We start from the raw sequence: 14,429 nt of genomic DNA, 5'->3' as shown, positions 1-14,429 counted from the left end.
AAATAGCCAGTATCGACCATGTTTGAATAAAATACTCTTGTTTAAATACATCGCTTTGCATTAGAAGTACACACATGTTTTCACAAGGTACTTACTGGTGGCAGTATAGATTGCATATTCTGATTGGAGTCTGCTATCGTGGCTAGGTAGACCAAGTTCGTATGCAATAACTGCTGATACCTATTTAAAAAGAACAAAGTATTTCAGAAGGACAAATAAAAATTCCCATGTGATCACTGTTGCAAAAACACCCTAGCTACTGTGAAGGTAACCTTTTGTTTAAACTACTACAATGCACTGGGTGACTAGAAAATAGCTCAGAAATTTCAAACTGCTTAAAATGAAGACATCTATCCACCAAGTGCTGATACCAAGTGCTGGATGACAGCACTTTGATTCTGGCCAATTCATTTTGAGGTTCAAATAAGGCAAAAGCCTTTAAGGGCATGGTTTCTTCATACCCTAGAGCAGGGGTGCCCAAACCCCAGCCCTGGAGCCACTTGCGGCCCTCGAGGCCTTTCAATGCAGCCCTCAGATAGCCCCCAGTCTCCAATGAGCCTCTGGCCCTCTGGAGATTTATTGGAGCCCACACTGGCCCGACGCAACTGCTCTCAGCATGAGGGCAACTGACCTCTCGCGTGAGCTGTGGGACAAGGGCTCCCTCCACTGCTTGTTGTTTCACATCTGTGATGTAGTAGCAGCAAAGGAAAGGCCAGTCTTGCTTTGTGCAAGGCCTTTTATAGGCCTTGAGCTATTGCAAGACCTTCATTCATTCATATAAGTTCATCTTTAAAATATTCATTTATATAAACTTATGTAAATTTATTCAAATTTTAAATGTAAATTAATTCTTCCCCCCCCCAGCCTCCAACACAGTGTCAGAGAGATGATGTGGCCCTCCTGCCAAAAAATTGGATACCCCTGCCCTAGAGGATGCCTTTTCGCATTGGTTCCTGTGATCTTAGATCCTGAGTGAAGCCAGATGGCTATTGATCCTTTATTCAATCAAGATTGTAGGGAAAACATGATAGGGTTTTTTTTGTTTCTGGCACCAATCCTTTATAATTCCTTTCCAAGGAAATTTAGACGAAACCCCTCTTTAAAATGTATTCTGTCATCAACTAAATATTGACCTAACTTCTTGTGTGTTTGCTAGGCTGCATTAAGTAATGCTGCTGGTGGGGTATACTGTGTTGTCTTAGGTTCTCTATTCAAATTTTATCAGTTTGCTAGTCCATATTTGCATGGCACAGAAAAGATATTTGGGCAAGCTATGTGCCCAGGAGGAAATATTACTGTCACATGACTAGCTAATGGTAATACTGCATAATCAGAAGCATAGATTTCCCATGTACATCCCCTAAATTAGCTTGCGCAATCAGAAGACTTGTTTCATTTGTACAATAGGTTCTTTAAGAGCATGGCCCAGGTATTGTAAGAGGGTACAGGAATGACATTCAGATAGAAAATGAACTTACTGAGAGCATTCTGACGTTTTGCCTTTGTTCTGGTAGTCCATTATACACTGAATAAGATGATTATTTTCATCCAACATCTGAAATAAAAAAATTAATTATCAGAAAAAGACTAATTCATTCTAATGTAGAACGCATTCTAATGTAGTCCTTGCTGTTTTAATGAATGCTCTTCCAATAACTCTTATTCCTCTTACTTTTAATGCAAGTAGTCTGATAATTTTAAGCAGGAATATAAAGTTCAAACTTAAAATGCATTTCTAGGCTCTTCCCCTTAATTTCTTCACAATTTCTCAAAGCTTCATTTCTGAAAGTGCTGTAAGTATTAAAAACCTTTCATTTCTTTTTTAAAGTTATCAATATACCTGTTTTACCTGTTCTCATAGTTACAACCCATCATAGTAACACAATTTCATATTACTATGAAATCAGTTGTATTTTACCCAACTTGCTTTCTCAGTATAGATCACCAATCCCTCTTATGGACTTTATTCAGCCTCATTACAACTTCCTTCAAGCACAGTATTCTGCAGTTTTTCCTCAATGTATAGGTAGGGGGCATGGGGGAAGATATGCAATCGTTTTTCCCAACTTCCAGATACACAACAACCCTAAGCACACTTACTTACAAGTAATTCTGATGAAAAGTCATCCCTTCCTTCAAAACAAACATGTTTAGGATTGGAAAATAAGAATATTAAAAACATCAAACATCAGCTAGACTTTCAAAATAAGAGATCAAGATTTACTTTGAACAGGACAAGTTTAGAAGCAAAGAATGTGTCAAGCACTTTAATTAGCTACTCTTACACAGATTATTCCTTTTTGCTCCGACATTCTGCAACCATTATGTGCATTACAGTTATAATGTAAGAAGATTGTTCTTTCTTTTAAGGACAAAGTTTTTATAACTTTATAAAAAGTTTTTATAACTTTGATGAAAAAAGATTGTCCTTAAAGAAGAAAGATTGAAAGATTTAAGAAGAAAGATTGAGATAATAAGATTTCAAAGATTATCCACAGAGCCATGGCCACAATTTTTATGCAATCACTAGAATAAAATATTTACAAAAGGTATTCAATTAACAATTTACGGAATTTTGCCTTGGAACACCACCAGATATTGCACAAGACATAACACTGCTTACAGTAGTACTCCTGGAATTGCTTTTTATGCTGTCATTTGCCAGAATTCATTCATGTATACAGCACTTTAAATACGCTAACGTCACATAAACCTTAATCTTGTGAGTTAGGTCAGAATTACTATTTCTATATTGCAGGTACAGGTATTGGGGTCAGGGATGGATAGGGATAGCTTAAACTACAGAAGCGTGTATACAGACCAGCCATTTTCAACCACTGTGCCATGACACACTGGTGTGCCGCAAATGGTCCCCAGGTGTGCCACGGGAATTTGGGATAGGGTAATTACTAGGGTCACTGGGAGATGTGAGCCCTGACTGGCAGCACAGTGTGCCTTGTAAATTGTCAAAAAACTGGTGGTGTGCCTTGACCACTGTAGTGCCTTGCAAGTGTGCCGTGAGATGGAAAAGGTTGAAAATCACTGATATAGACTGCGCTACTATGTAAAGCCATGAAGTGCAGCTTTGAAGGTTTTTTTACCTCTAGAGTATCTGCTCAAAAATACAGTAGTCCTATAACATCCTAACTGAGTTTAACTAAACTGGTTTACAGCCTTGATGCTGAAACATGCTCCAATTTACATTCTTATTCAAGGTCAATGGTCAATTGTTTAAAGTAGGGGTGCCCAAACCCCAGCCCGTGGGCCACTTGCGGCTCACTGCTGGTCCCCATTCGGCCACCAGGGGGTCCCCCCATCTCCAATGGGCGCTCAGCCCTCACCCCAGGCTGCGCTGGCCCACCGCGCGAGCTCCGCGCCTTGCTTTCCCTCGCTGCCGCTGAGCTCAGTGGCAGCAAAGGAAAGACAAGTCCAGTGCGTGCACGGGGCCTTTTATAGGGGGCAGGTAACTTGAGACTTGCAGATCTCATGTTACTTCCCACTATAAAAGACCCTGCGCGCTTGCCAGCTGGTCTCTTCCTGCCTTGCCCATGGGCTGGGCTCCGCTCCGCTGGGCTCTGCTCCCTTCCCCTCCTCTCCTGCAACCTGAGCCAGGGGACTGCAGGAGATAGAGAGAGATGGGCGGGGGAGAGGTCTCTCCCTGCCTTGCCCATGGGCTGGGCTCTGCTCTGCTGGGCTTGGCTTCCCTCCCCCTCCTGCCAGGGCAGTGCAGGAGAGGGGGGGGAGAGAGAGAGAGAGAAAGAGAGAGAGATGGGGGGAGGTCTTTCCCTGCCTTGCCCATGGGCTGGGCTGGGCTCCCCTCCCCTAACCTGAGCCAGCCCAGCTGGCAGCACAACGTCTCTGAGGGAGGGAGGGAGGGCTGGCTGGCCAGCTGGCCAGGAAGGCAGGTAGGAAGGGCAGTTAGGTGGATAGGCAGGTAGGCATGCAGCTGGGCGAGCAGCCCAAGCAAACGAGGGAGGGAAGGTGGGAGGGCAAGGGGCAGGTGAGCAGGCAGGTGTATGTGTGTGAAAGTGTGGAAGATTCCCCTCTTATTAGGGTGAATGGGATCATAAACCGGCATGAAGATCCCCCGCTTATTAGAAAGAATGGGATCATAAACTGGCATGAAGATCCCCCCACCATATTAGGGTGAATGGAATCATAAACTGGATTGAATTCATTCATTCCTTCATTTTCTGTCTCTAATGTATTCATTTATGTAAATTTATTCAAATTTGAAATGTAAATTAATACTTTTTTCCCAGCCCCCGACAGTGTCAGAGAGATGTTGTAGTCCTCCTGCCAAAAACTTTGAGCACCCCTGGTTTAAAGCCATGAAGTAAGCAACAAACTGTAACACTGACATGCTTTCTACTGCCATCTTTCCAGTCACTCAACTGTTTCTACAGTCAGGTTTTACCAAAACAGAGACATACTTAACATTAATTTTAACCACATCTTTTTTCATCCCAGCCAAGTGTTTAAGTAGAGGGGCACACTTTGTCCTCCTACACCAGCCTTTTACATGAAACACAATTCTAGCATACAGTAACCTTTATCCCAGACTATTTAACCTACAATAAAAGCACCAAAACATATGCTCCAATCTAAAATCTCCTTTAAATTCCAGAATCCTCCAATTTCAAATACTATGCAATCCTATCTTGTACTGTTACAGGCAAGCCAGGAGCCTTGCGCTGTATCCAGCGCATGATACGGCACCAAAGTGGCTAAGTCAGAGGTAAGGGGAACTCTTCCCCTTACAACCGGGTAAGCCACTGCAGCCCCTATAGGTCTCCTCATACTAGCCCCATCTCCTCCTTGCCCACCCCAGAGCCTTGCATCAGCTGAGCTCAACCTACACAAGGCTCATTCCACAAGCTGCCACAGAGGCCAGTGCATCTCTGTGCTTGCTCCCGATGAAGCACAAATGTGCTTTACGGCACATTTGCAGCCCTCCTTGCAAGGGTCTTGTGCCTGCCAACCTCGTGGTTAGGACTGCACCCCTAATTGATTTCATTTTGTCATATGGGATATTAAAAATGCTCTTGCTTGGTTATTTCATTTCCAGCCATGACGTCACCTCCATGTTAATTACATCACTTCCAGTGGGTCCTGACAGATTTGTCATTCTAAAAACTAGGTCCTAATGCTAAAAAGTTTGAGAATTACTTGTATACTGCTAGGGGGGTGTCACGTGACTGACACCACACCTTCACATGACTGCATCAAGTATTCCTCCCTACCTTTTTGATTAGTGACTCTACAGAGTTACCCAAACTATTCTGCTACCACATTTATCTCCCTCCTTCCATTCTCTTTTTTCCTTTTTGGTTTCTTACTATATGTAGTGGCTTGTTCTGTAAGCCTACTACTTTTTTTCCTTGTCAACACTTTCCTTCTGAGATGATGATGATAATGATGGTTCAGATTGAGTCACTCATTCTTTGAACCCTTCTATTTTTTTTTAAATTAACAAAGACAGAAACTTGAACAGAAGAGAAACAAAGTGAACATGCAATTAGTCTGTGGAACTCCTTGCCACTGGACGGGGTGATGGCATCTGGACTAGATGCCTTTAAAAGGGAATGGAACCAATTGATGGAGAAAAAATCCATCACAAACATGTTACAAGCCATGATGGCTACACGCAACCTACTGATTTTAGAAGTGGAATACCCCAGAATGCCAGGCGCAAGGCAGGGCACCAGGATGCAGGTTTCCTGTTGTCTTGTGCGCTCCCTGGGGCATCTGGGGGGGCCACTGTGGGGTACAGGAGGGTGGACCAGATGGGTCTGGCCTGATCCAGTTGGGTTCTTCTTATGTTCAGGTGACAAGGGAGGGCACCAGGATGCAGGTCTCATGCGGTGGGCCACTGTGAGACACAGGAGGCTGGACTAGATGGGCCTTGGGCCTAATCCAGCAGGGCTCCTCTTATGAGCTGGGTACTAAGTCAGCAAGACATGAGTTCAGCTAATGACCCCAAAGACACCCCCGATCGCCCTCATCCCCCCTAAATCTGCCAAGGGCTCCATCGGTAGCATCACAAGGGCCCACCTCATGAGGCGAGGGTGAATGAGACCAGCTGTGAGGCACCTTTACAGTAAACCTTCAGTGGGGCCCAAGTGGGGGGGCAGAGGTGGGCTAAAGGGGGAACATGGGTGCATGGCCCCCGAAATGTCAGCAGGCAAGGGCACCCCCAGGCTGGGGAGCAACACTGGGGCAAGGGGAACACCCACCGGGTGGGTACCAGTGAGTGGCTGGAATGGGCCAGCCAGAAGGCCAGGTAGGAGCACAGGTCTACCCACCCAGCAGAGCCTGGCCACGGAGACCACCGACTGGAGCCCAGGTCTACCCGCCCGGCTGAGCAGGGCCCTGAAAGGGGTAGTGCTCATGCCCCCCATGGGGGCCTCCGGCCTGCAGGGTTGAGGGCCAGCACTCCCCCCGCCCCGGACCAGGCCCGCAGCCCACCTTCTGGATGGCCGCCGGCGTTATCTCGCCCTTCCCCCGCTGCCTGGGAGCCGCGAAGGCCACCGACATCTTGAGGCCCGCCTGAGGAGCACGCGGAGCGCGCCCCACTCCTCCTCCGCCTTCTTTCTTCCTCTCCTCCTCCCGCCCCCTCTAGAGCAGCGGTGGGAGGAACTGGCGAGTACGAGGAAGCGCTTCACCCGTTGGGCCGAACCATTCCGCTCCCAAAAAGGGGGACAGAGAAAGCCTACAACGCGCTGCAGAGGCTTAAGGGACACTCCAGGCCCATCCCAGTTAGCACGACCACTTGTATTCATGGCTGGCGGTCTGCTCACCCGCCCCATGAGTTCCCACCCCTCCCAGTGATAATGGTACATTCCTACCCGACCTCCTTCGGGCGACAACAAATGTCGGCGCCGGAGGGGGAGGGGGAGGAGTGAGCGGGACGCTCGCTACGAGCGTTCTATGCCCGCCTTCTTCCTCATTGGTCCATTCTGCTCTGCTATGCGAGTCTGTTGCAAGACAGCTGCCAGCGTTCTAAGCCCGCCTTCTCCCCATCCAGCCCTCTCTCATTGGTCCATTCTGCTCTGCTGCGCGAGTCTGTTGCAAGACAGCTGAGCGAGTGGGAGGCTCGTTGCGAGCGTTCTATGCCCGCCTCCCCCCCTCCCATTGGTCCATTCTGCTTTGCTGCGCGAGTCTGTTGCAAGACAGCTGAAGTTTGGCGTTCTGGAGGCAAAGGAACTTGAGCTGGAAACTTTTATCCGCCCCCATTGCAGTGAACGGGACCTCGCAGCGCTATTTCGTTTGCTCAGAAAACGGCACTGAGAAATGCACTGGTTGAATAAAATGGCACCTGAGTTAGTATGCAAATAATCCAATTTTATGCGAATAAACTTAAAAAAAATGCAAATAATTAGAACAGTGTTTCTCAAACTGTGGGTCAGGACCCACTAGCTGGGTCGTGAGCCACCTTCAGGTGGGTTTCCAAATTCATTTCAACTTGTAGTTTATTTTTATTAGATGGTATGTGACTGCCTTTGGGGAAATGATACAGATCTGTACTTTTTTTTTAACAGGCTACTGTATATAGACTTTTAATAAGCATACAGCCCAATCCTATCCACACTTTCTTGGGAGTAAGTCCCATTGACTCTAATGGGACTTCTAAGTAGACATGGATAGGATTGGGCTCACAGTCAGTGGGGCTTAGAGCCCAAACCTTTGCATGTCTACTCAGAAGTAAGCCCCATTATAGTCAATGGGGCTTACCCTCCAGAAAGTGTGGATAGGATTGCAGCTTTATTCCCAGGTCAGTGTGGGTAGGATTGCAGCCTTTGGGATGTTTGGGGAATTCATTTTGAACAGATTGGCAACTGTTTGGGAGGGTTAGGAGGGGTTTTTTAAAAAGTTTTAATAAATTTTTAAACTTATAAACTTTTAACTTACTTTGATTTGATTTTGTCATTTAGGGGGGCTGTTAAAAATTTTTCTGCTTGATAATGTCATTTCCAGCCATGACATCACTTCCAGGTTAACGACATCGTTTCTGGTGGGTTCCAACAGATTGTCATTCTAAAAAGCCGGTCCCAGTGCTAAAAACTTTGAGAACCGCTGATCTAGAACAGGGGTGGGCAAACACTTTGGCAAGAGGGCCACATCATCTTTCTGATACTGTGTTGGGGGCCAGGAAAAAAAAGAATTTATTTATATTTCCAGTTGACATAAATTTGCATAAATGAATACAGGAGAAACAGAACTTATATGAATGAATTTTAGTGAGCTCATTTATAATACACATGAGAACTATAATACAGGCTTATAGAACCACATGAGAACTATGAAACTGTTTGCCACACACATCTTGCACAATGAAAACATACCGACCAGGCCAGAAACACATGGAGACATGTTCAGAGGCAGTTGGGGGGGGGTGTTAAAATAATGACCAAGGGAAAGTGGGAAACACATGGAAACTATAAAAGTCCTTGCTCTAACTTGGCCTACAGCTTGCAGCTGGCAGTTGTGACCTGCAGTTGCAGGCCAGTGCAGCTTCAAGAGTCTAAGGACCCAATCCTATCCAACTTTCCAGCCCCAATGCAGCCACAGTGCAACTTTGAGATAAGGGAACAAATGTTTCCATATCTTGAGGAGGTCTCTGTGACTGTCCCACCATCACAGGATGCAGCACACTCCCCTTTGGCACGGCTGCACCAGCACTGGAAAATTGGATAGGATATGGCCTTAAGACAAGTCAGAGACTTATTGGAGACTGGAGGCTCCCTGTGGGCTGGATTGGGGGACCCTGAAGGCTGCAAATGGCCCCTGGACCGTGATTTCCTCACCCCGATCTAGAAGAACGTAACAAAAAATGCTGCTGCGTTAGACCAAAGGCCCATGTAGTTCCTCAGTCAGTTACCTAGCAAGTTCACAAGCAGGAGAAAAAGTTACTTCTCTCTCACAATTGCTCCCCTGCAGCTGGTATTATCTGTAGACATTCTGCTAGTGTCTTTGCCTCAGAACCTGGAAGTAGTGCACAGCCATCATGAGTAGTAGCCATGAATAGACCCAGTGGCGTCACTAGGGTTTGCTTCACCCGGTTCAGGAAGCCAGCACATCACCCCTGTGATGGACCTACTTCCATGTAACGGGCAGGACAATGTCCTGGGCAGTGGGAGTGGTGATGCACCATTGCCCTCCCCCTGCTGGATTTTTGTCTAAAAAATTTTATATAACGGACATATTTCAACGCAGTTTGTTTCATTGCATTCTATATGAAATTACCCACTGATTGATATATATAACATGATGGTATTATTTGAAAATACTAAGATTAAAATTTTTTTGGCGAGTAGTGGTGTCAAACTCCCCCCCCTGTGAACATCACCCAGAGCAGCATACAACCCCTGCGCTCCCTAGCAATGCCACTGGATAACCTGGCTTCTGTGAATTTATCCAATTGCCCTTTAAAACCATCCAAGCTAGTGGCCATCACTATACCTTGTGGCAATGAATTCCACAGACTAATTTATGTATTGCGTAAAGCACCACCTCCTTTTGTCCATACTAAATTTCCCACCAATCAGCTTCACAGCCCAATCCTAAACAATGTTCCAGCACCAATGCAGCCCAAGGCAAGGGAACAAACATTCTTGGAGGAAGTCTCCATGATCATCCCACTGTTCTGTTAGCATGGCTGCATCAGTGGTGGAAAATTGGATTGGGCTGTCAATGACCCCTGATTTTAGTATTGTGAGAGGAGGAAGAATTTGCAGCCACTCTCTCCACTTCATGCATAATTCCATAGGTCTCAAACATGCCCCCCTCAATCATCTTTTCTCCAAGTTAAGAGGCCTTCAAAACTAATGTTTGACCATTTAATAAAGATGTTCTGGCCCTCTGATAATTTTGGTTGCTCTCTTTTGCATTTTGCCCTATGGGATCTGTTGTGCTATTGCCGCTATTGTGCCTGCTATTGAGCAGGCACAGAACCGAGGAGACTCATGTTGGGTTTTCTGGATTAGGAGAGGGGTTAGGATAAGGTGGCAGAGCTGGCCTCCATCTCCACTCCCCTCCCAGCCCTGCTCCTCCCCCTGCCCAGTTATGCCCCCTTCCTGCCCTTGCCCCGAAAAGCACTGTTGCTGGCTGGCAGTCACACGCATTGCCAGAAGCTCTCAGTGTCCGCCTTTGGGTGCTGAGGCCTCAGCACCAGCAGCACATTATTAGCATCAGCCTGGGTCAGCAACACCGTCGGAGCCCTAAAATTCTACAGAAATCAGTGGGATGTAGAACTTGGTCCTAATATATTGACTTGGAAGTAAATTCTGTGGCAGTGTTTTGCAACCAGTGGACTGTGGACCATGGGTGGATGTGAGGAAAAGTGGTCTGAAAGGTCTCACCCCCCAATAAAGAGATATCGGTCTTTGCTAATTTTAATAAGTGCTTCTGATCAGAGGCATCCAGAGGGGCATGATACCCCATGCAGCCATCACCCCGATGGCATGGGGTCATCCCATGGGCCGGCCCTGCACTGTCCAGGCTGTGCCTACGTGCTAATCTCCAGTGGGATCTTGGAAAACCAAGAGGCAAATGAGGCCTTGGTCAGTGTGCCACAGAAGAGCCAGCCAGCAGCTGTAGGAATGCAAGGCCCGCTGGTGCACTCCTTTACCTACTTGCTGAAAGAGGTGAAAGGTGCGCATTCCTACAGCTGTCGGCCAGCTGCTCTGGGTTCCTCTGGTTGTGGAGTCGACTGCTGTGCAATGCACTTAGAGTCTGCACACAGCTGTCCAGAGAGGGGGTGAGGAGCCTCCCTGGAAGGCCACGCATGGCGCCCAAATGGTGTGGTATCCAGACGAACCTGGAAGAGCCGGATGGCAGTTGTAGGAGCTCAGGCTGCATCGCCAGCTGACCGGAGCACACACAAGGTGGAGCAGCCCCAGCTGACTCTCAGCCTATTCACCTTCTCTCATTCTTACAAATTTTATGTTATTTTTTGTATGCGGGAGGTTGGGGGTTGGATGTGGTCCATGACGATTCAAATTTTTGCTGCAATGTTCTGCAGATTCTTAAAGATTGGGAACCTCAAGGGGGATCATTTCCAAGTAAGTACTGTATGCTTATGATTGTAGCCATTGGCACCTGTGTATGCTCCAAAATAATTGATTTCATTGCAGTTTTATACTCTGACTTGTGCTTGCTGTTACTGGAATAACAAATAACGAGTTGTCATGTTTTGGCTCATGAACACAGCTTTTAGGAGCAATACGATTCTGTTGATGCCATTTTACTGCATGGAAGGGAGTCTATCAAGAGGGAGAGATGCCTTGTGTTTACTGGTTTATTTCATCTTTCCTAGCTTTTTCATTCTTGACATTTATGATTTGCATCGAACATTGGATGGAATATTAAAAGGGGTAGCGCTTGAAATATGACCCTCTGTGTCCCAGTATAAAAATGAACTACTAAGCAAGACAACACACTTGGCAAGATACTGGTGCCCGAGATAGCTTCCAAAGAGATCATAATGAAACAAGAGACTGCCACTGCAATGCTAAATTCTGATTTTGCTCAGTGTCGTGTGTTTGCAAATATAAATATTTTAGAATAAAAAATACGTGTCATGCTCTGCAGTCAACACTAATGGGAGTAAATGGCACAGTGCTAGCAACTCCATCTTTCAAAGGCCTGATTTTATTTCTTGAATAAGAGTCTTCTACTTGTAAGAAAGTACACACCAATAAAAAATATTGCAATGGGTTATCTAGCTTCACCTAAGACTGAAAAAACTACCAAGATGTTTTTTTTAAAAAAGGAAACAAAATTCTGTGAACCATATTTTTATCACTCCCTTCAAGGAACTCATAGCAGTATACACTGTCCTGTTTTCCTCCCTTGTCCAAAGGCCTTCAGAGATTTAAGGGGCCCCAAATCAGCTGATTCAATTATCCGTGGATTTAGCATCAGTGGGGGTTCCAAGAACAGAACTTCCCCCTCTTTCCTCTCCCCCACAGATTGACTTCCACAGATCCCAAGCAGACAGAGCAAGAGACAAAGCAAAAGTCGCTGTTGCTGCTGTCTCTCTTACTCCCCACAAGGGGGAGAGACGGCTGTCCTTTAAAGCCATCCTTTACAGCAGGGGTCTCTAAACCCTGGCCTGGGGGCCAGATACGACCTGCGGCAAGCCGCAAGCCTCTATCCAGCCTGCAACCAACCTCTGGTCCACTTGAATGAACACAACCGGAGCTGTGCTCTGGTAGCGTCCGCAAGGTGTTCTGACAGGGAGGCTTAAAAACATCACTTCCTGGTTTTCCCAAAAAATTGGAAGTAGCTTTTTGTGCCCTCTGATGGCCTTTCCGAGGGTCAGGGAGGCCTCCCCAGCCCTTAGAACACGCTCTGGGTGTTTCCTATGATGTTCTGGTTCTGAGGTATTTACTTCTGTACATTTAAGTAAACTGCTTGTGGGGTGGGGGAATGAGAGTCCATTTAAGTGTGTGCTTTATTTCTGTGGTGTGTGTTGGTGCTTGGAGAAATCCCAGAATTATGAGCCCATTTATTCATTCATCTAAGTTTCATCTCTAATGTATTTATTTAAATTTTATATTTAAATTTATTTTTTCTGGCCCTCAACACGGTGTCAGATATTTGATGCGGCCCACTGTTTGAAATGTTTGGAGACCCTTGCTTTAAAGCTTAAAACAAGGAGAGGGTGAAATGTAGCAAAGGACAGATCTCCCAGGATTCAGTCTAGGGCTCGATTGAACCTCCTCCTCCAAGGGCTTAAAACTTACAGATATCAAAAACCATGTGAGTTTAATATGTTCAAAAACTCACATGGAAGGCCTAAATTCATGGATTAAGTCTAAGAGGTGAAAACTTGGGAAAGTGGTACTTGGTTTGTATTCCATGGGGGTGAAAACTCAAGGATAAGGAAGCTCACAAGGGGTTTTGCATCCAAATATGCAGTTATTCCATAGAAAATGCTTATTTCCATTTGGCCTTTTGGTCTGGTCTACAGATTTAAGAATTAGGCCAGAAGTGGAGCTGAAAGGTTAATAGTTCCACTGCAGAGGCCTTGGTGTGTGGCTGGGCCTGCTCTTTTCGGGGCCTGATTGGAGAGTCTGACAGCAAACAACAAAGGAAATAGAATTTACATATCAAATAAGGTTTGAAGTTGATTGTTCTGGTTAACAGCACAATAAATACTTGTTTGAAGCCTGGTATACAGTATCTCCTTCATGACCAAACTTATTAGTAGAAACAAAGCAACACAATTTTGAGGGTGGCTATTGGATCATCAGAAAAAAGTCACAACCCACAAAGTCAGGAATGATTAACAGCCCAATCCTATGCTTCCCAGCACTGCAGGCTACAGTGGTGCCAAAATGGCCACCACTGTAACCTGCAGAACCTAGGAAGCCACTAGAGGTCTCCTCAGGGGAAGGGGACATTCATCCCCTTACCCTGAGTAAAGCTCCAGCCTCTGCAAAGGGGTTTCTTCAGTCTGTGTGAGCTAAATGAGAAGCCCTGGGCTTCCTACCCCAACACAGGGCATAGGATCTGTGGATACCTCCACTGGTTCCCGCCCTGGGCCAGTCCCTCATCTCATTCTGTTCTCCCTCACCCCAGAATGCCACCCTCCCAATGCTCCGTGCTGCCCAGCACTCACCTTTCTCCTGCAGGCAGCTGGGGCTTTTTCAAATGGCACTGATGGGGCATTGCAGACCTCTTGGCTGGCGCCACTTACTCTAGGGAGGTAGCAAAAAGGCTTTACAGCACGTTTGTGCCTCCCAATGCTGGAGGTGCAAGTGTACCTCTGGTGTTGGAGCCCTTAAGGATTGGGCTCTAATACAGTATATTTATAGTACAGTCCTAAAGTATAGAGCAATCTGCTCACTCTCTTTGGGCTTAAACCGATTAAAACAACATGGTTAGGGCAGAGCCTCATGAGCTGTATTGGTTAATTCCTAACCTAATAACAAATGTTTGCTTGTTTTGCCTACTCATCTACTCAAAGGATGAAATACTTGCTAATTGTGTGTGTTGGTGCAGCATGTGGGAAAATCTGGAATTTTTTTCAGCAAAAAGAAAACAGCCCTTACAGATATGAGTGATGATTGGTTAAGCAGGAACAAACAAACTACACCTGTATAGAACTGATATCAATTATTCTAACTGGCAACTGTGTCTTTCAATTGAAAATTCATGAAGTGCACAAGGTGTCCCGGAGCATCTGGTGGTACACTGTTATGTGACTTCTGTTGTCTCTCTCTAGACTGACAAGGCTGTGAGCTATAGTAATTGATGCTAATTTATAATATACTGTAAGAAGTCCCATATTGAGAACATTACTGGTATGAAAGGGTTCTGGGAAAGCATATGAAAACATAATTTTATGTATTATTTAGGGGGAAATTACCATCCTAATTTCCACACTGTGACAATCAGTTTTGTTAACATACAATTCTGAA

At 45.7% G+C, this 14,429-nt stretch overlaps 1 protein-coding gene across 3 annotated transcripts in view; it reads right to left on the bottom strand.

Annotated features, from left to right (window-relative positions):
* Nucleotides 1-6,651, bottom strand: part of SS18 (SS18 subunit of BAF chromatin remodeling complex) — a 30,837-nt gene extending 24,186 nt beyond the window's left edge. For 2 of the 3 annotated variants that reach the window (XM_066624331.1, XM_066624334.1), the window contains exons 1-3: nt 6,469-6,651; nt 1,479-1,555; nt 96-180 (exon numbers count right to left, since the gene is read on the bottom strand). In XM_066624331.1, coding sequence (XP_066480428.1) covers nt 96-180; nt 1,479-1,555; nt 6,469-6,537 — 231 coding nt within the window. In that variant the 5' untranslated portion in view covers nt 6,538-6,651. The remainder of the gene's footprint in view (nt 1-95; nt 181-1,478; nt 1,556-6,468) is intronic. The other variant, XM_066624333.1, reaches the window with a different exon arrangement.
* Nucleotides 6,652-14,429: the final 7,778 nt, after the last annotated feature.

This window comes from Tiliqua scincoides, chromosome 4 (genome assembly GCF_035046505.1).
Source record: "Tiliqua scincoides isolate rTilSci1 chromosome 4, rTilSci1.hap2, whole genome shotgun sequence".
Classification (NCBI taxonomy): Eukaryota; Metazoa; Chordata; class Lepidosauria; order Squamata; family Scincidae; genus Tiliqua; species Tiliqua scincoides.
Note: the sequence above shows the minus strand (reverse complement) of the source record. Positions and strands in the feature narration are given on the sequence as shown.